The sequence below is a fragment of the Lissotriton vulgaris genome, chromosome 2_2, assembly GCF_964263255.1.
Source record: "Lissotriton vulgaris chromosome 2_2, aLisVul1.2, whole genome shotgun sequence".
NCBI classification, from domain to species: Eukaryota; Metazoa; Chordata; class Amphibia; order Caudata; family Salamandridae; genus Lissotriton; species Lissotriton vulgaris.
The window spans coordinates 150,687,820-150,715,801 of NC_141688.1; the positions used below are offsets into that span (position 1 = coordinate 150,687,820).

Below are 27,982 nucleotides of genomic sequence, written 5' to 3' on the forward strand. Positions count from 1 at the left end.
GCACCGGGGGACAATGTCGGGGCGGTTGGGGCACGCGGGGGACGGGGAGTTACAACAAAAAGGCTCCGGGGGACAATGTCAGGGCAGGCGGGGGACCCTCTGGCATAATTGTGCTCAAGCTCCCAACTCCTGCCGACCGCTCCATACTCTGTGAACTCCTATTCATATCCCTGCAACCTCTGCTCATCCTCGCCTCCCTGCAAACAGAGCGCCAGAGCCCCTCTTACCCAGAAAGCTCCCCAGTGCCTCAGGCGCTGCTGCTGGCCACCACTGCAAAACTGGGCCTCTGGCATAATTGTGTGAGGTAAGCCTCCGGAGGACAATGCCAGGGCAGGCGGGGGTCGGGGCAGCCGGGAGACGGGGCGGACGGGGGACCGGGCTGATGGCCAATGTCGGGGCAGGCGGGGGTCGGGGAAGCCTAATTGCTCCTGGACAAGGTCGGGACGGGCTGCTAGTGCTAGATACACTTAGGTACACTTAGCTAGGGTACACATCTTTGGAGTATGCTTGATTATTGCTATGTATCAATATGCCTGCATTTATTCACTGTTTAGCAGCATGGTAGATGTTTACCTTTTATTTATGATACTTGCAATCATACATATCTGTTTCTGTCTAATAGTTGTCGCAGCACACATTTTATACTAGAATTATGCTGGTTCAATAAATACTTATTGAAAACGTCCCCATCATTTATTCTGTTGATCTTTCCGAGACTGAGTGAGCACAAGTGACTGAAAGAAAAGTGCTGTACTGTTTTCCAGATCCCTGAAGGATCAAGGGTTTTCATGTTCGATAGTTGCCAGAAACTATTCACTCCTCGGTAAGGTTAAGGCACTTATAGTGGCACTGTGAGCTAGCTGGTCTAAGGGCTAACAAATTCTTTGGGGGTGTCTGGAGTCAGTCTGGACACCAATCCCTTAGTTTATGTTGTCTAAACATGCAGATTCTGTGTATCATTAGGAACTACACGATGTGAGAAGTTGGCCTGATATGTGATGCTCACTAATTCTAGTGATCACCTTGTATCATGCCAAGCAACCCTTATGATGATTGGTTGTAAGTCAACCTTATAGACCAGTTATCCTAGTGGTAACGTGGACAAAGCAGTCTTAGGCTAAACTCTGAAAGGCATGTGAAGCCAGCTGTATTACCATACACAACCCCCTTGAATACCACATGAAAGGAGACCACACAAAGATATATATTGACACAGACATATATATGCGGGTGCATAGGGTCGAAATAGTGTCGGGTTTCGTCACGCTGGTCGATGGTGCTTGGAGCTGAAGATGCTGCAGGCGGCTCGATGTGAAGAGTTCCGGTGGATCCAAGGGTGGATCTGAAGTTGTGAAGACCTGAAAGCAGAGGGGACAATGTTCAAAGTCACTAGCCAGTGACTACAGTGGAACCAGATTGGAACCAGGCGATGTCGGGTGCAAACAGGCGATGAGGTGTAGCTTCTCTCTGAAGCCACGTGGACACGAGGGGTCGAGGACGTCCGGGAGTCGATCACGAGCTGTCCCACGCAGGCTTCTCGCTGTTGGCGGTGTCGGCAACTTGATTGGAGCAAACAGGCCTTGGCTAATGCAAGCCACGCAGGAATCGAAAAAGGCTTATCACTCGGACCAGCAAGGTCAGAGCAGGTGATCCTTTTTACAGGAGCAAGGGCAAGTCTGGAGCAACCAGACCCGCAGTGTAGTTCGTCGGTTTCGTCGCCAAGATGGCCGCTGACCACGTGGCTAGTGGCCGGGATGGCGCGTCGAGTGGCACAATGCAAAAGGGCCCGACGCAGATCGTGGAGATGCTGGGGGGCTGATTTTCGGTGCAAGGGCTGCTCGGTGGTGGGGGTTCTCAGTCCCCAAAGCACAACGTCGAGGGTGCCTCTGATGCTGCGCAGTCAGCTTTTCGGGTGTCTTCCAAGAGGTCCGGTCCCACGTCTCTCGGTGCCTCCACGGGTCCCTTCTTCGCAGGGACTGTGGATCGGGCTGTGAGAAGTCTGGGAGTCTGGGTCTTGTCAGGCTCTGGGCTCTGGCTCCGGCGGAAGGCGGCGGCAAAGCAGACGTCGAGTTGCTGGTTGGTACCAGTGTTCACAGGGTGGCCACTCCTAGGCCACAAGGGAGATACTCTTCAGTCTTCTGTGCAGCAGAATGTCGAAGTCCAGTCGTCTTCTTAGTTTCAAGTTGATTCAGGATGATCTGAGGTGCTATGGCACTGCTCCCACTCTTATTCCCAATCTGAGGGGTGGATCACCTGCTAGGTCCCTCCTCTGGGTGGGACCAGGAAGGGGGGCGGTTACACCCCCTTTCCTTTGTCCAGCTCCTCGCCAGCCCTGGGTCTGGAAAGTCCCAGGACCGGTTTGGACTGGCTTATGCACGGGGACACCTTGTGTGCCCAGGGCATGTCTGTTTCTATTCCGCCCTGTCCTACCCAATACACAAAATCCTGTCTGGGGTGGTGCTCGCACCTCCCAAGGCAGGAAACCCTTTGTCCAAGCCTCCCTCGCTGGAAGGACTCCCAGCAGCAGGAGGTCAGACTTGTGTCTGTGGTGGCAGCATCCATTTTGTGATGCTGAGGCTCTGGTTAACTTTAACCGGGGTTAAGGTTATGTACATGTTGTGTCCCTCTAGAAGGGTGGAATGCTATCCCCGTCGACAGAACTGTCGAGGGGATAGTATTCCAAATCGTATGACACCTTACTCGACATGTTTTGATAAAGCCAAACCAAAGTTAGCATATAACCGCGAGGATTATAATGCACTTAAGAGTATATGGTATGGCAATATCCCGGAACAGCTAAGGGAGTTGTTCCTGACAGCTGCAGACAGGCTCAGCTCATGCTAGAGCACCATCTCACATGAAACCACGCACTCTGCCCCCAGGATACCAGGGGCCTTCCATAGGAATGGCTTATAGGTTACCATGTGCCCAGTTTAAGGTTAGATATAGGGATACTATATCTAAGCAAGAGGTGATTACACCAACTTACCCCAGCTGAGTGATCAGCCAGTTGTGTCAAATATGGAGGCCAGGCCAGGGGTGGCACAATACATGCTGCAGCCCCTGGTAGGCCTTGAAAACACCTATGCCCTGGGTACCTAGGGTACATTGTTACAGGGGCCAATAAGGTGAACCAGTTCCAATTGTGTATGCACCTAAGGTACATGGAGTCCATTTTAAGGAGAGAGCAATCAGCCTGGGGCCCTGAATAGCAGGATCCTAGGCCAACTATGTCAAAAACCAGCTAAACACCAGGCAAAAAGTTTGGGGGTAACCATAGTCAGATATCCACCTTCCTACACACGACAGTGCAACCAGCCTGCACCAACACTTGTGGACTGGCTGCAGGATGCAGCGTACTGCCAGGAGTTGCTCTCCCACTATTGGGAGCGCATGCCACCACTCTCACGGCTGAAGGACATTTGAGAAACACTGACGTCTTAACTCTGACACAGAGAGCAAGATGCAGCTTTAGAAATGGAGGGGACTCATCCAGATTCAAGGACAGAAGAAGAAGCCCACCCCCTGCCGAGATATGACATCCAATCTCTGATCGTTTGAGCTTCTTGCATCCGCCGTTAAGACTGTCTTGCTCTGCGCTATCCACAGCCTGCTTGTCTATGTGACCTGGACAATACTACTGATCAGATCTTTCGCCAAATTGTGAGATCGTATAAACTGATGTATGCTGTATGTCCCCTGCTTTCTCATTTCCCTCTTTCCAAACCCCTTTTTGGAACCGATTGTTTATTTTCCTAAATACCAGTAAAACAAGCATTTGCAATGCAATCGGTCTCGCCTTTAGGATCTTATATGTGTTTAGCTATGCAGCACATTAGCCTGGGTGCTGAAACATCTAATGTTCTTTAGCATGAAGGGAAAGTAAGCACCAAACTGCGTGTCATGCCTGGTATGGAAACTCTCAGAGAGAAATATTGCCTTTCAGCAGGAAATGTTCTTGTCTAAAGCTCTGTTTCTAATATAAAATCAGGGACTTCGGTAGTCATATCGCTGAAAATACAAGATTTGAAAAAAATATTATTGTCTACGGGTGCTTGTGAAAGACTATATCTATAGACTGGAATCTAGAGAATGCTAAAGTGGTTCTGGTATTTTACTGACCTCTGCTGGTCGTTTTCTATCAAGACAGTTAAATAGAGGCAATGCACTCAGTAGCGTGGCTAGGTTACACCTTGCGCAAAACCAATATTTTAGTAATAGTATGACCAACATTTTCTCCAAGTGCCCTAGGGAACGAAAAGGGAACGGCCACCCACGCCCCAAAAGGACCTCTGTGACCAAAGGGACACAGAGGATATACAGTAAACAGAGAATCGCTCCCGAGCTAATAACCATTTAATATTCACAGTTAAAGCATATCCGGTCAATTCAATAAATTGTCCAAATTCAGGGTGTTATCAAATTCATTTTCTTCTATTTTTTTTTTATTGTTTTCCTTTGTCTTTGTTAGAAATGTAGTTATATTGTACAACAATTCACAATAAATAAGTTGGTATAGATGACATCGCCAAATGTAGCCAGTATCTGACACGTGTTTTGTCTCAGGGAGATTCACCCGCTGACTTCCTCAGGGCTAGAACAACAAAATGTACAATACTCAGATGGTGTTCAGCTAAAATACGCGATATTCAAAAATTCAAAAACCGAAAAGTTTTTTATGAATATAGAGATTAGCAGATGGGTAGTAACCTAAGCCCATAGACACCAGAAAGTCACCCAGCGAAAACAATCACACACATGACTAGTAGTGCAGCACAGAAAAAAAAGAAGCGTGCCTCAGAAATCAACTCACCCATAGTAGTCGCAGAGGTAGTACTGTTGTGTCCATATGAACATAGAACTTCATGATCCTCCTAGGTGGTTAACATAAGCTAGTAAATGGCTAATTCCAATAAAGCAGACATCCATTGTGATAGTTTATTTACATAAGGTGAAAGCACCTGTGCTTGTGCAGACTCATAATAACGCAGACAATACATGAATTGTCCACTCACCAAGCACAAATTCTCTGGGAGCAAATTCACCACATTCCAGGTAGAGCCTGTGTGTGGTGTCCTATAATATGAGTCTGCAACAAAAGGAAGGAATAAGAGATACTTAATATGGAAAGGGAATGCCAAATTATATTTCATTCCCTTCACGATCGGAATACGACCACTAAAGCGACAGTGGATGCACAAAGTATCCACCATACCAATATAAATGCCACTAACAGATGACACACCCATAATGCTATTTTTGATAAATGATCCATTCTCCAACCAATTCTAGTTAAATATCTATCAGAAAGGTCATTAAATTTGGATAAAACTTGTAAATTACCGAAAGAGAATATAGACTATGAGTATCCTTCAGCATTCTGACGATTTCCATTAAAAAAATAGATCTAGAAATGGAGAGGAAGAGAATATTTGTATGTATAAATAAATTAACAAGTTAAATTATCCTCATCAAAGCTAAAGATCACAAGGCCCGCCAGGCCACGAACTCCAGTCTAGTTCAAAATTGTTGTGTGCTAATATACAGGTACACAGTCTCGATATTTCATGTACTCAATATTCAATATACTTAATATTAAGATTCAAGAGAGGGTTACCTCAATCGGACTTGTAATATGGTTCCAGAAGAAGATATATAAAGTCAGTTCTAAGATCAGAGACAAACACAACACAGATTGGTTCATGTATGTTAAGAGCACGGAGCCGTCAGGCCGAGGGAGACATTGGCCTGCAGCCGCTGAGAAGGGACGCCTAGATCTGACCCAAATGGCGGCTGCCATTGCACAGACATCGTGACCTGTTTCTCCGATACGGCGGGGATTGACAGAAAGCCCGGTAGGCCAGCGCGTCTCTGCTCCCCGCCCTCCCCCTGTCGCGGGTCAACGAGGCCGCAGTCGACCAGAACCGGGCACACACAGACTGGCCCATGCGGCGGGGGCCGGTGCCTGGGGTAGAGCCGCTGGCGTAAAAAGCTGCCCCGGGAAGACAGCACGCATAGAGACAGCAGCGGGAGAGTCGCGGATCCTTAATTTTGCAGGCTGGAGTAGACGGGCCGAATCTTCTGATATCAGGGCCTTCTACCCAAGAGGCACATACATAGGGCTGCCTTAAAGTGATGTCCTGTGGGGCCCCCGCTGGGTGTAGCATGTGGGAGGCCAAACGTACAAAGTCCACAGTATCAGTGATTGAGAAATGTGAGAAGGGAAGAACCCATAGTACCGGTGTGGACAAGACAAGAACTATACCGGGTAACGGCCCGTAGTCATTCATCATGTTCAGCAACAATATATAGACACTATCCAATAACAGACTGGCTCCTGAGCAAATGGTGTACTGATAGAGGGGCCCAACACAAACGTCCCTGGAACCCACATTGACACCGGCAGGGGGGTAGCTCTACCCTGGCGCCATCTCGCTTGCGAGTAGGCCCAGAGTCAAGCCAGCAACGTGCACAAGTGACCCACGGGGATTGTGTGCTTGTGCATGGCTGTGCGTGTGATGGTGTGGACATGTACTTGGGTGTTTTTGTACTAGAGCATGTGATTCTATGTGTGCTCGTGTTGATGTGCACAGATGTTTCTGTATGTGTGCTTATGTCTGCGCGTGTGAATGTGTGTGCATGTACTTGAGTGTTTTTGTACTAGAGCATGGTGTTGTATGTGTGCTTGTGCCTGTGGATGCTTCTGTATGCGTGCTTGTGTGCGCCCTCTGTTCGCGTGCTGTGTGCGCTCATTTGTGTGGGCTTTATGCATGTCTGTACGTGTGATGGTGTGTGTGTGCATGTACCTGTGTGTACGTCCTTGGGTATTTTTGTTCTAGAGCTTGTGAATGTATGTGTGTTTGTGGTAGTTTCTGTATATGTGCTTGTGTGTGTGTGCGCGTCTGTGCGTGTATGAGAGTGTGAGCGGATATGTGTGTGCTTGTGCATGTGATGGTGTTTGCGTGTGCATGTACTTGGTTATTTTTCTACTAGAGCATGGGATTTTATGTGCACTTGTGTTTTTGGATGTCTCTGTGTGTGCATATGAGAGTGTGTGCCCACATTTGTATGTGCGTGGGCATATCTGTGCGTGTGATGGTGTGTGCACGCTGGATTTGTTATTCTCTGGCAGCCACTGTCCTGGAAATTGACTTTACCTGCCAGACGCCTGACCTTAAGATGGCCACCAGTGTACAGTACAGTCCCCTGCCTGAACCCAAGATAGCTTCCATAGTGGTCCCCTCCACGTTTTTTTTACTTCCCAGAGACAACAATTGGACATTGATCAGACCTTGAACCTATCCCCTAACCTGCTTACACATCAGGACTTGGAACCTGTGGAGCTTACCCCAGACTGTAGAGATCAAGCCATTTGGCGGATTCCCAGTGGAGCTACCATATAGCTAAAGAGGAGAGGAGTTGTGAACACCCCCCATCACCTACCCAGCCGGACCTTGGGCAGATTTTCCCCTCATCTCTACGACCTATCTTCCTCCTACCCCTTTACCCTATCCCCTTATCCTTCCTTGCGCCATTCACCTTGTCCCCTATGTTCTTTAAATGCTTTTCTTGATACTTATGTAATTTTTAACTAATGTAAATTGCAACATTATTGTTCCTCATGTAAAGCGCTCGGTTTCCTTTGGGTCTAGCCAGCGCTATATAATAACTCATTAATTTAAATTTGTTCCCATGTAGTACTCTTACTCTTTGTCTACTTCCCTAGCTCCTATCCCCTCTCCCCTGAATCTTTCCCCTTGCCTCCTTTTCCCCTTATGTATTTGTGCTTGTTTTATCTCGACCTTACAAGTAACTATGTTGCCATGCTCTAATAACTGTGTAACCTTTGTAACGATGTAACGTATAACTATGATCTGATGCTCATGTAAAGCGCTCCAATACCTCCGGGTCTAGCCAGCGCTATATAAAACCTTTAAAATAAAATAAATAATACATTAAAATCCAAAATTGTAGGTGGATTATTTATATATTGTAGTCAGGTTGTTTATCCAAAGATCCCCGTAAGTTATTTAGCGCCAGTAAGCAAAGCTATTTTAGACGAAAAGTAAGTTCGGTCGTAGGTGCCATACAAACAAGTGGAGTGACCTACATCAGGAAACCCATTGCATCGATAATAAGTAAGCCTGCCTATCACTAAAGAAGATATAGACATTTTCTAGACTAGAATCCAGGCAAAATACACCCTAATATTGTATTAGTAATATTTTGTCAAAGGCCACTGTAAAATAATTGTAGTACATAAGGCAAGTCTAGATAGTCAGGCGAAAAGAAACCTATACCCTAAGTTCAGGCGAAATTGCCAAACAAGCCAGTAAAGCAATATGCATCCGAAAAGCCCATTGCCCCGCCAAAGGTTAAGCCCGCCTGTTGGTAGGGGACATAGACAGTATCTGAAAGGGAGTTAAAGCAAAATATGGCATATCTCAGCGCATTAAAGCTTACCAGAAAAAGGAGAGTACTCCCGCCGTCATCATGGGTTCTAGCGTCCAAAGAACCCGAGCATGCTTGCACCCCCGTTTATATACCGGTAACTAAACGGCAACGTCCACTAATACAATGGCGAGCGAGGGCGGGCTATCTATTCCTTCGATGTGTATAGTATCCGCCATCTTTGAATGGTTTCCAAAGTCAAGCAAGTTAAGATTCTTCATTAGCGTTATCTTAAAGGGCGCATCTCGGCACAAGGATTATTAATATAATACACCAATATCAACAATTAAAGCGGTAATAAATATATTCCATAGTAAACGAGGGCGAACCATCTATTCCTACAACATATAGAAGTACATATGTAAAGTACAAATTGAATAACCTGTTGGATACTTACTGCTGTCCTCATACATCCCTTGTTTATGGACCACAATACTAATGTGTTATCATCATGTTAGGTGTATGGGTATCTCTAACACTTACTAATCCCTCCTCTCTCTTTTTTTTTTGTTGCTTTCCTGCTAACTGTTTGTGAAATACCCAATTCATGTAGTATTATCTGCTATAGATATGCGAAATCGGTTATACGTAAAAAAGAATGTCTAATCTGTTTCTTCTCCTCTTGACAACTTTTATTGATGTTGATCTAGTCTCTTAAATATGACTAATTATATTGATGAGATATTTCTGGATATTCTGCCAGGGATTTTAATCGATTACCTCATATTTAGTCTGATTAGGATTTGAACCTTTCCCCTCTATGTCTGATATGGACAGGGGTGGTTAAGACGATATGACCCCTAGTATCCCATAGATAGGCACTGGAGGAACCGTCAATGCTGTAGTAACTGCTGATGCTAGATTATACTATTCATTTCCATGTTGAGATGCACTTTCAGGATAATAACCTTAATGGGGAATCCTAATTCTGTGTACATTTACAACAATCCTAACATACTATTGTACAGAATATGACCAGTTGTACATATGATCACATTGGATTCATATAGATTATTGATAGCACGCAAAGGGGACACATATCATTCAAATAGATTTCTTCACTTCTAATATACACCTATATGGAAACGTATGAAATGCATATTGTTTCAGCGTCATTCTTCAGCATTAGGTGCATTCACAATTTAGAAGACATGTCAAAAAGAAGAGTCATTAGGGCAAAGCGGCACATAATGTTACAAGAGACAGTGCAAACATATATGCAGAAAAAAGTTCTTGAACAGAAATATAGTATAGATACATTGGTGGCTATTCACATTTGTAGAAAGTAGTGTAATTTAAGGTCTACATTAATTCCACACTCGACTGCTCGAAGTTTTGAAATCCATCTTGCTTCACACTGTCTCAATTTAAGCTCTCTGTCCCCACCCCTTGGGTCATTATGGATAGTTTCTATGCCGTGAAATTGAAACCCAAGTGATGTTCTCTGATCCGGACATATATTAGCATGGCTCCCTATTGGGTATCTCTCATCTAAGTTCTTTAGGGCATGGAAGTGTCCAGGCATTAGCTCCTTTAATGGGCGAATAGTGCTGCCCACATAGATCTTTATGCATTTACACTGAATCACGTAGACCACATATTTAGTCAGGCAGTCTGTGTTCATGGATCTGAAATTTACGTGAGCCATTGTATTCAATCTCCCTCACCCCTTTCTTAGCAAGTCTGCACATACTGCAGCTGTCACATGTATGAGATCCAATATTAAGTTGTCTAAGCCAAGTGGTTTTAGTTCGAGGCTGAGCTGGATAACTTGGGCTAATAATACTCCGAATCGTTTTGCCCTTCGTGTACGTAATGCAAGGGGATTTGGGAATATATTTTTCCAAAGATTTATCCGCCGTAAGCAGAGCCCAGTTCTGTTCAAGTATTGCAAAAAGTTTCTGAGACCAGCGATGATAATTGGTCACCAATCGAACATTTGCATTCTTATTTTTTGTTGTTTTCAAGGTATTTTTAAGGGTGTCAGGACGGTGTAATCTTATGGTTCTGGCTTTAGATTTTTGAATATCAAGTATTTTAGCTGAACACGATCTGAGTATTGTACGTTTGTTATTGTAGCCCTGAGGAAGTCAGCTGGTGAATCTCCATGAGACTGAACGTGTGTCGGCTATTGGCTACATTTGGCGATGTCATCTATACCAACTTATTTATTGTGAATTGTTGTACAATATAACTACATTTCTGACAAAGACAAAAGAAAATAAGAAAATAAAAAGAAGGAAATTCATTTGAGTACACCTTGAATTTGGACAATGTATTGCATTGACCTGATATGGTTTAACTGTGAATGTTAAATAGAGGCAGTTGAACATAAACAAAAGTCCCTAAGCAGAAGCAGACAAGTCCTAGGGCTGATCTCCAGAGCCCACTAAGTACATACACATATAAGTATATACTAAAGTATATAAATATATCCTAAAGTGTATACCAGAGGTCTTGAATGCTTGACCTGAAAAAACGTGTAGGCCATCTCCTATAGAAAAAGCTTTAGAGGCCATAGCCACTCTAGCAGAATGTACACAAGAAGACTTGGTATCAAACCCTGCTTCCTGCATAACCCAACCTACTCATCTGGTAATGGTTGGGAATGAAACTGCCTTGTGTGCCTTACGAATGGAAATTTGCAATTTATTTTTACACTCAGTCATGTTCTCCTAAGCCTTTGAACATTGTACCATACACAATTTAGGATCATTTCTGAAAGCAGGGTTGGATACCACTCTAGAATTATATTTTGTTCTCCTATAAATGTTAAAGGTAACCCCATCTGGGGTGAATACTCTACTTGTTGCGTCAAGGGATCTTACATATGAGATCCTTCTACAAGAGAACAAGCAAAGAAGCATTGTTAACTTTGCAGATAGCTCCTTTGGTGACAATTATTTGTTGCTTTGCCTGGAGAGAAACAAATTTAAGATTCAGACATCCCAAATGTTAAAATATCTAGGATCTGGAGGGAGAGAAAGATTAACACCTTTGGACAATTTCCTGACTTAAGGATGTTACCCAAACAGGGTTACCATCAATTGAGTTATGACCTGCTGAGCCATTCCTTGACCCATAATGTCTGCAAGAAAATTCATTATACTTACAACATCTGACCCCCACACCCGTATGCAATCACCATTGTACCAATCTGGTCCATACCAGTTTATATCTTTTAACTGTTCCTTCCGCCCGTGCTCTAGAAAGGAGGGACTGAGCCGGCCTTGGAAGTCCAGAGCTTTCCGTCTTTTCCTGTAATCCTCTAAGTCATAACGTGCCTCTGTCACAATGTGATGATGCATCCCTAAGGAATCTTGTGGAAGATCTGGGAGATGAGATAGAGGGTTTGGAAAATCCCAGAAAAATGTAATCAGAACTTGATACCATACCTGAGATCTCCGAATCAAAGTCAACACCTCTAGGTCCACCATATGTCTCACCTCCTGCGCTGATAGGTGGGTTAGCATTGCGAACGAGGGAAAATCATTTCCCTGTATCTTTGAACAATCCTGCAGAAATGCAGACACTTCTAGATTCAGTCTCCAACTGAAATATCTTAGAAGTTGATGGTCTAACCTGGAGTCGAAATGATGTATCAAACAGATCCTAGAGATCTGGTCAAAGATCTTCGGCTAGAGCTTTAAAGCACTTGCATCTTTAAAATGACAAGAGTGCCAACCCTCAACCATGTTTGACCTCCCTTTACCAAAAGAGGTATTCTGCCATAACAAGATATTTTTCTCCGGATATAATTACCAGAAGTTCCTGGCCAGAGCCACTAAAATCTTGGATCCTGTTCCTCCAAGATGATTGATATAACAAACTGCCCCAACATTGTCCATCTTTTGGAGTACTTTGGATTGAATCTTGACTCTGGTACAAAATTGTACAGCAAAAGAGCTCGCTGGGAGTTACAAGCAACAAATATCTAATTTTCCAAGGATAACCATCTCCATCCTGTAGTAAAATCTCATACCTATTGCTTAAGTGAGGTAGGAATTCTAGCATCTTTTGAAAGAAAAACAGAGATTTACTTTCATATCGGAGGGATGTCTTGCTGTGAAAAAACTATTGTCCATGATTGTGAAATTTGAACAGGGGTTCCCATAAACTTGATTCAGAAACCTTGTCATGTCTTACGTGCCAAAGCATCTGAATTAAAAATCCACCAATTGTGAACAAATTGTGCCTACCTGTCTCGTACCTTTTAGTTGGAAGGAAGGGGTAACACTCACCTGAGTGAGCTGATCCCGAAGCACCTCCTAGGAAATGGCTTCTGCCTCCCCTGTTCCTCTGGTAACCTTGAGTTGAATGGATCCACCTACTCTAGACACATCCTGCCACTGTCCGCGCTTGGCTCCTTTATCTCTGGAAGGGGCTTTGTGGGCAAAATAGATGGCTGAGCGCACCCAGCCATGACCGACCTCTGCAAAAATCCTTTAGGGGAAAACCCCCTTATTGATGCTTGAGTTTTGTCAAGAGAAGTGAATGTGGCCAAAAACGTACCCAATTCCTTCCTAAATGGATCCCCAAAAAGGCTCCTTGTGCCACTCGGCTAGCCTCTAACCAAGAGGGATCCCCAAACTTTGGGTCCCCCATAATAAAGAATGACCTTCAAAAAAAGGGTACAATTTGCTTTGTATAAATAGATCACCCTATGAGCCCTTCTGGAAAGAATGTCTGAAGGAATTGGATAACCTGATTGTTTAGCCTTTGTGGCCATATCCAGTATCTTTGTTAATGGAACTGTTATGCCATGAAACGTATCTTGGCATGAATGTCAGGAACGAATAATGCTCTTCTTAGGTTCACAAATATACTTATCCAGAAAGGTGGCCATATGTGCATCAATTTCTGTTGTGAGAGCCACTTTTTCATCCAAAGAAGTGCGAGGACAATGGGCCATGAGGCGATTGCACCCTTCCTTATGTAACTGTTTCCGTAAACTACTTGCTGCATTTGCAACTACCAAATAGATCCCATTTCTAAGGGATCCAGCTCTTATGGCTCATCATGTGAGGGGAAACCTAAATAATGTTCCTTTAAATGCTCTCCATGCGATTTTAGAGTCAGTCTGTTTTAAAGATGCAGAAGCTTCAAGATCAACCTCTTCTACATGTTTTCTCTTCACATTGGTTTTTTATTGGGAATGTTTTATTCAGGTTTCTCCTGAGTTGGAGGGTTTATAGGTGATCTGTGAAGAACTTCCCTTTGGAATATAGGTTTTCAACATTTACGCTCCAACATGGCTAATTTCTTCTCTAAATGAGACATCACATTAGGCACTTACCTTATAAATTGAGGCATGAACAGCCTCAGAATCAGAAGAGCCCTCATCCTAAACAATAGATGTATGTTAGGGCTGTACGAACATCTACACATCACACCCTCTTTCCTCTCTCCTCCTCCTCTCTCCTTATCGAGGCAAAACCTTTTAAAGTCACAAGGCAGCCAAACCAGGTCAAAGTCTTACGCGCCCATTTATAAATAGCCCCGGGCATGGAAAAAGCATAGTAGCTATTGAAAGAGAATTAGTCTCTATAACAGACCCCAGGAGGGGTGTCAGACTCCGGGCTGCGTAGGGTGTAAAAAAGAAAAGTTGCTCTGTGCGGTGCTCCTTTGTGGTAGGAGTTTGAGGAGACAGTCTTCCCCCATCATTGCGATTGTCACTTTGGAGCTCGAGATACAGAGATTTGGTCAAGTCAAGTCAAGTCATAGAATTTATATAGCGCACTACATACCCAGAGTGCTGTCACGCTGTCAAATGACGGCTATTGTTCACGTCTTCACCCAAGCAAAATACACAAAGCTGACCGCAAAAGAAACGCGGAAGCATTTCCGCAGTCACTAAACAGACATTAAATGCAATAAAATAAAATTAAGCCTTAACAAAAAACCTATACAAAGAACATAAAATGAAAAGTATTTTCCGGTCCTCCGAAGAGAAACAGGAGCACTTAACGGCTGCTGGAGCAGGGAAGAAAGCGGGGCATGGACATTGAAGGAGGACGTCCCTTTCTCCTCTCTCTGTCTCTAACTTCCAGTCAACTATGACATTCATCAGGGACTGGATGAACCACAACCACCTCAAGCTGAACCCGGATAAAACCGAGCTGGTTCTCACTGGTGGTTCGTCCAGCCCCTGGAACTCTCTCTCTTCTGGCCCCCCTCTCTTGGTCCCGCACCGACCCCCTCCACCACGGTCAAAACACTCGGTGTCAAAATAAACAACCAGCTCACCCTCCATTCACAAATTAGTTCCGTGGTATCCTCCTGCTTCCTCACTCTCCGCACCATCCGCACTGTTTCCCGCTTCTTTTCCCCCCAGGCACTTAAGATCATCATGGCCGCACTAGTGATATCGCGACTGGACTACGCAAACGCTCTCTACCATGGCATCCCCGCGTACAGTTTGCGTAGACTCCAGACTATCCAGAACCAGGCAGCCCGGCTGGTGTACGGCCTCCCTCGTTATCACCATTCCACCCCTCTTCTCAGGGAGCTTCACTGGCTCCCTGTAAAAGAACGTTCCCTCTTTAAGATAGGCTGCATGGTCTTCCAGGCCCGCCAGGGCACTGCCCCCGCTTTCATCTCCTCATTAATCAATCCCTATGTACCTGCAAGAGAACTTCGGTCTTCCTCCAAGTACCTCCTTCAGATCCCTCGCTTCACTCGTAAAAAGTGGGGCGGGGCCAATTTCTCCACCCTGGCTCCAACTTTCTGGAACTCACTCCCTGATCACCTCCGCTCTGCCACCCAGTATCTCCCCTTTCGTAGAGATCTGAAAACGTTCCTCTTCAGCCAGGCTTTCCTCACTTAAACTCTCTCAATACCCCCTTCATCTTCTCTTGGTCTTTTTTCCTCAGTTGCCGATCCCCCTAGCGCCAAGAAACCGCAAGGTGTACGCTGCGCTCTAGAAATATTTTAAATTAGAAATTAGTTATAGACAATACTCTATTTGATTGGTTAAACTCTTCTTTTGTTCCTAACGTTTTTTGGAAAATGTAATTTATTGTTGTTAAACTAATATGACTGCTGAAGAGAATAAAAGGAGAAAATGAGCTGAATCCTAGTCTCCAGTCGTGACTGAACAAGACTTGTGCTAGAGTGTTTTGGGATGGTTGAAAGCGAGGCAGTATGCGTTCAAGTGAAAATATTTTCGCCAACACCACCTCTTTGATGGAGAAATAGATGGCAAAGGGTGAAACATGTTTATGATTTTAGATAACCATATATCGTCGGGTGTCAAAGCATTTCTTGGGATGAAATTGAGTATAGGCTGAGGACCAAACTTTCTGTGTGTACAGTCGCTTGGTGTAGAATACCTTCCATAAGGTTTTATCTAAATGTCAGTCATTCCTAGTTTGATCACACCATTGCTCATAACAGCACTCTTTGCAAACTAACGTTTAGCTGTACTCACTCATGGATTTTAATTTTACTAGCTGCTCTATCTAAAGACGACTGGACCCAAATTCACATTCGTAGCTTAAATTATGTTAAAATATGTTATTGATTCCCCCATGCCTTTGCAAGCAAATGTTTATGGATTAAACAAAGATGCCAATGACTAAATATTGCTCGCTACATTTCCTCCACTCCTCGGCCCCCATTTGCCTTTCCTTCAGCATATTTTGAAAGGTATTTCACTATGGTAATCTGTGTATTATATTTAATTGTTCACCTTCTTAGGTACTTTGGTGCCTTCTTAAATGCTCATTTTGTTCTCAAATGTGGGCCTCAAAGCAATCTCGTTTTAAATAACTTCATTATTACAATAATGACCCGGGGAAGGGGTGTTGAGCTTTGAGGGTATAATTGTTCGTCTTCGTGTGTTTTCTGTGTCATATACACATGCTTTTACTTTATTCCAGATATATCCAGAGCAATTGAATTACTGGAAAAACTTCAGAGAAGTGGAGAAGTTCCGCCGCAAAAACTGCAAGCTTTGCAAAGAGTCCTTCAAAGTGAATTTTGCAATGCTGTGAGGGAGGTGAGTAAGTGGATCTATTTTGTATGTAGACATTCAATCTTCAATACTAAGTAGCTCATTAGATTTAAAAACATGTATTGGCAAAGCCAATCGTTCTAACTTTACTGTGCCAACACATCTTAACACCTGAATCAGTAAACACTGTTTACAGTCTTTGCTTGTACAAATGCTGTTAATCATTTTAAAGCCTACAATATTGGCGTTGCTAGTGCTAAAGGATTTTCTGTATAGAATGCATATATAAGATAAATAATTGAATGTGACAAATGGGGTGATGATCACGCTTGCTGAAAAGTGATATCAAACGGCCAATAACATGAGGTGAGAAGATATTACTCCAGTGGGTGAGGCCAAGCCCACTCTATGTATGTTTTTGAAAAACTGGTGACAATCCATCTAGCAGTCAGCTATACCTTAAAGCCAGACCTAATTTATGATCCAGAGGCTTTGTATTTCCATGTAGTAAACTTGTGTTTATGTCGCCTGTCTACTATGGAGAAAAACAAAGTGAGTTTCATGAGGTAGGAGGGAACAATGAATATGGATAGCATTTGTTGGCACAGAACAGTACTGATGGAGGTTTCTTTGAAGAAGTTAATAACTAGCACAGGTTTGCTAGGTTTCCCTATGTGCCCCGGCTGCGCTAGGGCCCAAAATCCACAGGTAGGCACATCCTGAAGAATATTCAGCGCCTAGTGGGTTTTCTGCCACCCCGCGGAGGGTGTAAATTGAGGGCTATCGCCCCGATAGCCCCCAAGGGGGGGGAGGGGCAAAAGGACTGTGGCTATTCTTTTGGGGGTTGGGGGCATTGGGATGCCCATTCTGCTAAGCCCCCACCCCTACTAATAGAAAAGCCAGCATTATCGCTGGCGCCTAGTGGACTTTCTTCCCCCCGGGGGGGGCAGATCAGGTGCTACTGCCCCTATTTGCCTCCTTTGGGGGGGAAGAAAGGCTGTGGCATCTTTTTGGGGGCGCATTGGCATGCCCATTCTGGGCAACCCCAACCCCGAACTTTGGAGAAAAAAAATCCCTAGTGGCTAGTGGGCTGTCTGTCCCACCCCGGGGGGGGAGGGGGTCAGATAAGGGACTATTGCCCTATCTGCCTCCCTGGGTGGGGAGCAGAAAGACTATCATTTGTTGGGGGGCTTAAAGCCTTGACCTGCCCATTCTGGGCAACCCCCACCCCTACCTAAATAAAAATAAATCCCTGGCGCTTAGTGGGCTTTCTACCCCCTCCCCGGGGGCAGACCATTGGCTATTGCCCCCATGTTCCTCCTGGTGGGTCAGCACGTCTTTAGTTTTCTTTGGGGGGTAGGGTGGTGGCATTTGCATGCCTATTCTGGGCAGCCCCCACCGCGGGCCTATTAAAAAAAAAGAATCCCTCGTGTGTAGGGTGCTTTCTGCCCCCCAGGGATGTCACAAATAATGAAATTTTGTGGGAGGGAAGGTGGGGGGCATTGGCATGCCCATCTCTGGCAGCCCCCACCCCTATAATTTACAAAATATAATAAATCTCTGGTTTCTAGTGGGCTTTCTGCCCCGGGGGAGCAGAAAGACTGGAATTTTGTGGGGGGAGGGGTGGGGGCACTGGAATGCCCATATTGGACAGCCCCCACCCTAATAACATATGGCAACTGAAAAATCCCTGGGGTCAAGTGAGCTTTCTGCCCTCCCGGGAGGAGGGGGGCAAAAAGGCTGTAATGGTGGCGGGGGTGTGGGCATTGGCGTGCCTGTTTTGGACAGCCCCCACCCTTATTATATATGCCCTACTAAAAAAATCCCTGGTGTTTAGTTAGGGGGGCTGAAAGACTGAATATGCCCAGTTTTTTTGGGGTGGGGCAACGGCCTTGCCCAAGGGGCCGCTCCCCACTCCCTGGAGCCTAGTGGGTGCATCCCTGCTTGGAGATCGCCCTCCTGGGGCGATCCCCAAGCAGAGATCCACTAGGGAAGGGAGTACCATTGGAATGGGGAGATTCTCCCCTTTCCAACGATGCCTCTCAGGGGGCTGAGATAGCTCCCTGAGCACGTAGAAAGTGAAACTGAAATGAGCCCCTTGGCTCATTTCAGTTTAATTTTCATAGCAATGACATCAGTGCACCATGTGCGCGATCAGCATTGCAAAGAAAATGTAAATTGGCTTTGGGGGGTTGGGGAAGCTCTTCCCCAACCTCCCGAGGACAATAAAAAACAAGCACTTAAAATATAATAGGTTTCGCCTTTTGCTTTGATATACAATACCATTAGCAAAGCAAATGGTTTTAACTTAATAAAAGGTGAGACCTATTGCATTTTCAATGCTTGTCTATTCCGCCTCTGGTATTTTCCAGTTCAGCTAAAAAGAACCACAGGACGTGCTTGAATCTCAGGCCTGGATTAGAGAGAGGTTCTCTGAATACGCCAATTACTTCTGAAGGTAGTAGTGATGGCGCTTTCGGTCGTGGCCACCCTCTTCCCGGAGAAAACGTTAAAAATTGTTAACATGAGAGACATGCACGCTCCAACTTGAAACCCTCAAGCAGCCGCGAGGCGCTGCCCGCGGTGCATGGAACACAGGCAGTCACTTTTAATGCACGTTCCCTTCAACCAGAGGACCTGGGGGCGATCAGGTGGTGTCCTTGCTCCGTTAAAAAGTTCCATGCGTGCTTTTTGTTCAAATCTGTCTGTTGAATTTCAAGTCATGTACGATTAAACACAAATGAATCATACAGTTGTTGCCAGGATAAACGTAAAATCATTTTAAAGTAAGTCATAAAAATAATTCTACACGATTATTAATATATTTCAGCCCACATGTACATCATTTTTCTCTGTGTTTTAACTAATGCTACTGATCTATTTAAATAATTCTGTACTTTTTAAATACTACTGCAATCAAAAACTACTAAGATACTTAAATACCTGCGCACTTCTAAAACCATTTAGCAGTTTTAAAGACTTGCGCAATTCTAAAAATAATAGTGTTGTTTGTAAAACGATTCTTTTATTTGCAGAACTTTTATAAAATTCTTCTTCCTTCTTTTATAATTATGCTAACTCTTAAAACGAATGTACCTACTTTTAAGTAGTAATGCACACTTTCAATCAAATGCACCAATTAAGTAAAGCTTTGTGTTATAATCATTTTATTTTATTTTTACATTAGTAAAAGTTTTGTTTTGTTAAAGGTTCTGAACACGTTTTGCCTGCGTGTTTTTTTTACCCCCTTATTCTTCCGGGTAAAAATACTGCCCTAGGCCACTTTCGTCCCACTCCTGTAGGATTCGTCATAAAGCAACCTACCACCACACAGGGGAGACAACTCGCAACTTTTCCGCTGAAATAAACCGAATTTACATTATATTGTCATGTTATTTTGTGAAGTTGTTCTGAACAAGTGGCGCGTTTTTTAATTATAAATAAAACATGTCTGTGCAATACGCTTTAGTATGTGTGTGATATATATAGTATGTATATGTAACTGTAACGTAGTCAAAGATGTCCTAGACAGGCACATCAACCCTCAAAGCTATTTCACTAGACCTAGAACCCCTGACCGACAGACTTACACAGATCTCTGCAGCAGTTGACTTAGTAGGACTAGAAGTTATGACCCAAAGGTTACACACCATTCCGTGCAACGTGCACTTCAACCCATTAAGCTATTTTACAACCAAGCAGCTACACACAAATCTTTGTGGTAGGCGCATTAACCAGCTAGGCTATCCTGATTGGAACCTGTAACACGCTGACTTCTGCATCAGGTGAACCTCTTTAACTGAGACCGCCAGTTACCTTACGAACATGACTTATCAGCTGCAGGCCTCACAGCGACACCTGCAGTAGGTATGTTAACCCCCTCAGCTGTTTTCCGGAGGATAGACCCCTGTCCTCCAGATCATAGGAGATGTAACAAGACCCTGAAGTTTTTATCTCTTATTGCAGCTAGTGATAAACAGACTTTTCGCAGATCTCAGCGGCAGGCACCCTACCCCCTCAGCTATCTTACGGAGGTTAAGTCCTATCTGTGCCGGGCCTTGAGGTCGTGGGAGGGGCTGGAAGCCTTAAAAGGACAGCATGGGAGCTTTAGACTTCTCATTTGTCCCTGTTCGAACGTAATGACCCTCTGAAATGTAACCCCCTCTGAAATGTATTAATTTTCCGGAAGTGGACCCCGTGTTCAGAAGGTAGTGTAAAAATCTCGACAACAGGTGAATTGGCTACCTGAGCTCTCTGTACGAGAATGCGAACTGTGAGTTCACAGAGATCTATGCTGCAGAGTCAAGGCAGCCAGCCTGGAGGCCGCGCACAAATACATCACTGCATTATGTGCATGAACCGTCTGAGCACCTTTACTGGAACCTACCACCGCAGATCTCACATGGGTGGGTCTCTGTGCAGGGCTCCTCGACACCCTGAGCTGTGTATCCGGGACTGGGACCTGCAAATCTCACAGGGATCTCTTTGGCAGGCGCATTAACACCCTGAGCTATGTATCTTGGACTGTAGCATGCAACCTGCAGATCTCAGGGGGGTTTCTTGAACGAGACACCCTGTGGATATGTATCTGGGACTGCATCATAGAAATTGCAGGACTCCGTGGTCTCTTTAACAAGACACCCTGTAGCTGTGTATCTTGGATAGCAGCGTGGAACTTGCCGTCCTGGGGGATGAGGGTGGGGTCTCTTCAGCAAGGCACCCTACAGTTGAGCGGGGGAGGCCTACATTTGCCCTCTAATGTAATTAAATAAAGACACGAGGCCGCAAAAGTGAAACAGGCTACTGCCTCGGCCCTGTGCGCCTCTGCGCTCTGTGCCTGCTTCACAGCTGCGCTGAAGACATCTCTTATCTACTTGTTAAATTAACAAGCAGATAAGAAAAGTCTTCACGACAGCAGCAAAGCAGGTGATGGTGTCCGGAGGGGCCGTCCAAAAAACGGACAGGGCGGCAACCAAAAACCCTCCTTTCCAAAGGGAAGCCAGTGTTTACCATAAACGCTGACGCTACGCAATGGAAAGGAGGGGCGGGGCTTGGAGTCCCTTTTACAAAACTTACATATACAATATCTCTTGTAGAGGCGGAGCAGCGCTTTGCGCTGCCACGCCCACGCGAGACCTAAAAAGGGAATTTCTTCCCCCTGTCCTCATGACGGAATGGTTCAGTCATGAGCACCTGTGCTCATGATGGAACCATTCCATCATGAGCGCCGAAAGTGTTGAGCTAAAGCACGGCGTGCCGCAATTGCAATTGCTACAAAACTTAATAAATAGAAAAAAAATGCAGCACAACAACTTTGTTTCTATTTATTTACATTTTTATCACTTTCAGCACGCCGCACTTTAGCTTCAAACATCGGAAGCTAAAGCGCGACATGCCGTGATTGCTACAAAAGTAAATAAACAGTTAAAAAGGCGGACGGCTACTGCATTTCTTTTCCATTTATTTACTTTTGTACCAGTCGCTCTACGCCCCTCTTTAGCTTTAAACATCTGAAGCTAAAGTGTGGCGTTAGGCATATGGCTTTCTGCAGTTCTTGTGCACCTGCATTGTGTTACATCTTCCTCTGTCCTGCACGCCGAAATATCAGTGTGTGCAGCATGGATTTCAACGAGTTTGAGCAAGACAACAGCCACAGCAGCAGGCTAACCTCTACCGCGCTTCCTGTGTGTGTCAGCGAGCCCTGTTGCGTGGACCTGGCCTGACGGGTCTGGACCCGGTCTTTGGTTGAGTTATATTCTTTATTATTGTAGGGTGCAATATCTTAACTCCTTCCATGCTGATGACGAACCCCAGCCGTCATGCACTATGGTGCTCGTGTGCTGATGACGGCTGGGGTTCGTCACGGCCCGCCCCTGTTCGTGTCGTTTACAGCACACCAGGGGAATCGCGGCCGCATGGAAGGGGTTAAATGGCTAATCAAGGTTTACATGAACACCAAGTAAAAGTCGAAGGTACTGCACCTTTTCCTTGCTTCATGGCGGCGGGAAGGTTGGGGGGGGGTGGGAGGGGAGAAAGGGGAGGAGAGAGAGATCGAGATATCTTTCGCAAACAAATGTAGCTTTCCTTTTCTTTCAAAGTATCAGCTTGGTATTTTCATCACATACTGAAATGTACAAGTACCTCAAATGGACAGATGCTTCTTCAAATGCCCAGGTGTTACAAGCAAAGGCCATGGATTTTCAGCATACCACCATGGATATGTATAGTATGCTGATAATGCCACCCTCATACCATTGTGCCAGAAATGGACAAGTTAATGGCCAGGATACCCTTGTTATTATGGGGAGGGCGCCGTTATATCATGGATGCAAAATTTAGGCCAGTTGTGCTCTTAATATGTCGATTATTGCTGCTAGTAGGCCACAATTACACCAAGAATGTCTAAAATATATCAAGGTAGACCAATATGCCATTACCACTTTAATTTCATTAACAAATACAGTTGTTCCAGAACCCTTTCTGATGGGAGCAGCATATACTTTTCGTGGTCTTTAACAGCAGGCAAACATTTGTTGATCAATACTGTTTTTAAGGAGGTGCACACGCACACAGATACACACACACACACACACACACACTCTTTTTCTCTCTTGCTCTCTCTACCTCTACACACATTTTTTGAGGCTCTTAATTATCTCTGTTCTGGATCCAGACCTCAGATCCTGGACTGATCTGGCACCTAACTTGCACATTTGAAATTTGGCGCTTACAGCCTGTAGGAAGCCGGCTCTTCATATACTATAACAAAGTGAGGTATAGTGTGCACAGAGTCCAGTGGAACTCAAAAGGTAGGCAGAGGTAAATTCAGATAGCACCTCACTCTCTATTTGTGGTAGTGTGGTCGAGCAGTACGGCAGTATCAGAGGACATTTGTTGTACACACTCAGTCAACAAATGAATTCACACACTCAAAAACTGAACTGCAGACTAATTGTTTTTGTGAAGAAATATTCTTTTAGTTATTTTATTTCCTAGAATCAAGCAAGCCTGGCACAGTACTTTACTGTATATGTACTTTGCAGTAGATATACAGATTGTAATGCAGTTTAGATTGCAATTGTAAATGTGCTTTGATGTGATTACAGTAGTGTTCTTGATAATGCAATGCTTTTCAGAATACAGTACATATACATATACTTTGAATGGGATTTTCAGTAAGATTACTGGTAAGTTACTTTTGAGATTACTTTTCTTACATAGAGTAGTATACCTGGAAACTAGTCTCAGACATTTCCTGTAAACAGGTAAGCAAAATCGTTTTTGTTAAACAGTACAATTTTAAAGAATTTCTTTGGGTTTTCAAACTCCACACTTGGAAGCTTTTCACAGAAAAAAACAGCCAATGTTATCCTATGGAGGAAAATAGTGTTATCGGTTTTGAGGTAAGTATTCGGTAGTGGGAGTTGAGGTGGGTAGACTCGGGGGTTGCCCTGGGTCAAGGATGCACACTTGTTACACCCTCAGCGGCATTAGTGCGGCTGGGTGCAGACTGCTGAGGCCCAGTGTTATCCAATGAGGGATAGGGGGTCTCCGGGTGGTGACTGCTGACGAGCAGGCCACTGGGTTGTAGGAGCAAAGCTCCTGGACTTAAGCTCATGGTAAGTAGGGGTTTAGGCCAGCACAAAAGTTCCACCCTCCGCTGCACTTGGGTGGCTGATGCAGTGTGTTGCTTTGGCATCGGAAGCCCTGTTGCTTTCAATTGGGAATCTCCGGCTAGCAAAAGCACTGCAGGTTTGGGGACAAAGGTCTTCTGGGTGCGACCACCATTTCGAGAGGTAAGTTCTAGACTGCAGGCGTTGGCTGGAGGCTTGAGGCAGGTAAGGGGTCGCCGGATCTCGGGTCAGGATCGACGGGGTGACCTTCTCGTGGTATTTGCCCACTCAGGATGTGGATGGCGGATGCAGAGTGGTGCGGATTCGCAGTTTCCAGCCATGGCCAGAGGTTGCAGATGAACAAATCCGGTGTTCCCAGGAGACAAAACCATTGGGGTTGAAGGCGGGCAGGTCCTCCGGGGTTTTCGTGGTTGCTGCCTGCAGGACACAATGGGATTTTGCAGGAGCAGGTTTGAGGTGGAGACAGGCCGGTAGGGTTGGGGCAAGTCAGTGAGCATCTTCCTCTTGTTAATTGCTACACGGCTGTTCGGTTCTTCTTCTTCGTCTTCTTGTTGTTTCTTCTTGTCTGAGGAAGCAAGGTTCAGGTGTGCCCCTAAATACTAGATTTAGAGGCGTTACCGGTAAGTAATAGGTAGGGACCAATAGGTCCCTCCTATTATGCCAACCTCCAGTTGGAGGGTGGCATGAGCCTACTCCTGGTTGGCTGAATCCCCACATCTGCAAGATGGCGGGGACTGAGCATTGTGCTTCACCTCTCCTCCCCCACCTGAGGGGTGTAATTGACAGAGGTGGGCACACCTCTCTTCCTCACCTGTTTTTTTCCCCCGCCAGTTCTCTGCCCCAGAGTGAGGGTCAGAACCAGTGGGGACCAGTTGCTGAGAGCAGAAAGTGGCCTGGGGATGCTCACAAAGGCAGCAAGCCTTTGAAGCTTCCCCTTCGTGAATCCTGCCCATCCTGCGGGAGGACGTTTTGTACCTCTCCCCAGGATGTGTATTGTTTCAGGGAGCCAGAGAGCAGCAGGCTCTCGACCCATGGGTCCGGAAACATGTCTGGTGGTGACAGCTGAAAGCAGCCACTCAGCATGGACACTAGTGGTAGGTTAGTTTTCAAGGCGCATCTCTAAGATGCCCTCTCTGTGCATTTTCATTAAATCCCATACTGGCATCAGTGTGGGTTTACTGTGCTGAGAAGTTTGATACCAAACTTCTTAGTTTTCAGTATTCCGCATGCAATGTTATGTTCCAATGGAACATCACATGTGCCGTTCATGAGCCCTAATGTTTAGTCATTGCTTCCATCACTTTATCTGAGGGCACAAACTGGCGAAGCACATCAGTTATATATTAGACTTAATTACTGTGGATTTCAGCCAGCTCTCTTCCTTCATTCATCTGTTGCTGTCACATTTTACTTTCTCCCGCTACAGCATGGGGCAATGGATCCGCCCACTTCAGCCATTGTCTACCTTCACTGAGTGATGACATTTTGCTCCTTCACAAGTAGATTCTCACACAGAGTAGGCCCTTTTTTAGTACAAGGGACTACTATTGTCATGTGGACTTTTTGATGTAAAAAATAGTTTTTGCTTTCCCAAAAACGATGTCAAAACTAAACAAGAACTATTGAAGCCAAAAGGCCTGCAGTCCTAGCTAGATCTATTAGCTTTACCAGTAGTACTTGTTCAAATTACAAGAGTTCAATACATCAAATTCGTTTTGCATTAACTCCGATTAGCCCCGAAGTTTGCATTGGGGTTGGTGTTTTGATTTTTTTTCTTCCTTCCAAATTCTAGCAGGAACGCCAGTTAAGTAAAGGGCTAATTAGCACTTAAGAACCAAATTATTATTATTTTACGACCTAGTTTTTCGTTGGCGTCTCACAACTGTAAGTAAAACTTTACTCCTATCATACTGTGAATTGGTGTGTGTCTTATGTAGGTACATTTCAGGCCAAGAAGTGGAGGAGTCAGTAAATGGTAGGGAGGTGTTGTGAGATGTGGGTAAGAAAATTAATTTAGAGAGATCTGCTTGGGGGTCATGGCCTTTCAGCTTTTTCGTTTTCTTAAAGGTTCATTCACCTTTTCAAATAACCTGCACTGTAGGCTTTCAGTGGTTTAAGTATGGGAGATTAACGGTCTCCTACTCCACTATGCCCCTGTACCCCCCTACACTCCAGCCCTCCATGGAGCTGTGAGGTCAGTGTGCACAAGCTATGAGGCCAGAGACGCGGTTTCTATTGCCTGTGTATTTGGAGGGTGATGGGCGTAGTTGGCATACTCTTCTCTACTCTTGTGCTTAACTAGACCTTCATGCAGCTCCTCAAGATCACGGCGCTCCCGCAGCTGCACAGAATAAGACATCACTATGCTTCAAAGGCAATACTTGATCATGTAGCAGCTTTCACTGTATGCTGTTTGTGTTAAACGTATTTAAACCTAATGCGAAGGGCGGGTTGTGCATGCTTATCTTCTGTTCCATGCGGGCCCAGATGCTGCTTTCCTTGAAGGGCCTGCAGCAGCTCAAGCCTCGTGATGGTGAAGGTCTTATACAAGAACATCTCATATACGTTGGTTGATAACTAATGCCTAATTTTGCAGTAATATACTTATATCTGTATTTTGAACATTTGTAATGCACAGACTGCTACCTCATATACGTTGGTTGATAACTAGTGTCACTTTTGATTTGAATGTGGGATTTACGTACGTTATTGTTTACATCTGCATTCTGTTCCTGTAATGTACTTAAACTGGTACCTTGCAGTATTCTGCACATTCTCGCAACTTGCACTTATCTCCACTTCTCTATCCTAATAGGCACCTACTGTTACCTCATATATCATATACTTCTTTATTCGGCATTATTCTGCACAGTTCTGCAAACTACATCCATTCTCACTCTTCTCTCCTGTAATGCACCGACTGCTACCTCATATATCTCTTGCTGCTCTCTAGTGTCCCCTCTACATGTTATTTTTTAAACATTTGTAATGCACAGATTGCTACCTCATATAACTTGGTTGCTAACTAAGGTCAATGTTGATTCTTGATTTTTGATTTATGTAAATTGGTGTCTGCATTTGTATCCTGCTCCTACACTCTATCAGTATTATACTTTCACCCGTATTCTGCACTATCCTGCTCACTTCCTCAACCTACACCCACTCCTACTTTTCTACGTATCACGTATCTACGTAGATTTTGTTTCCTGCCCTTATATTATATCAGTATTGTACCTACACTTACACCTTGTACTTTGCACCTTGGTAATTTATAACTTATTACTGTGTAACCTACTGTACGCATTTGTTTTATGCACATTTGTACCACTATAGAGCACTAGTGCACTCTCCCATTGTACCCTACATCTATATACTATCAGTATTATGCCTACTCTTACACCTTGTACCTTACAATTTACCGTATGTATTTGCCCTACTGCTCACTCTTATATCCTGGTTATGCTGGTTGATTACTAGTGCCACTTGGGTAATTTATAACTTATCACTGTGTAACCTACTGTATGCACCTGTTTTTCTGCACACTTGTTTTTCTGCACATTGGTACCACTATAGTGCACTAGTGCATCCTCCCATACCCACCTAATCCTTCAACGCAACATGGACCCCATCGGCAAACACACATACAAAATCAACTACCCACCATCACTCACCAAAAACGCCGCCAAACGCTTTAAACACAACTTCCTTAGGTCACACTCGGAAACGCCCTTTGCTGACACCTACTTCTCACCGGTCAATGGATCCTTGAACACCGATATCATCTTCCACACCACACGCAGAGCTCAATGGAGAAAAGCGTTCTTCACCCCACTCACCGTCTCCTCCACCAGAAAATCCGCTCACAGCCTAACTCTCTCCATCACACCATCCCAAGTCTTTCCAGGCAGAGCCACCATCACTATTTATAATAACGGGATTGTCC

At 44.8% G+C, this 27,982-nt stretch overlaps 1 protein-coding gene across 1 annotated transcript in view; it reads left to right on the forward strand.

Annotated features, from left to right (window-relative positions):
* The window catches only part of LIN7C (lin-7 cell polarity scaffold C), a 184,716-nt gene that overhangs the window by 32,423 nt on the left and 124,311 nt on the right, over window positions 1-27,982 (forward strand). The window contains exon 2 of the mRNA XM_086959478.1: window positions 16,332-16,450. Coding sequence (XP_086815604.1) covers window positions 16,332-16,450 — 119 coding nt within the window. The remainder of the gene's footprint in view (window positions 1-16,331; window positions 16,451-27,982) is intronic.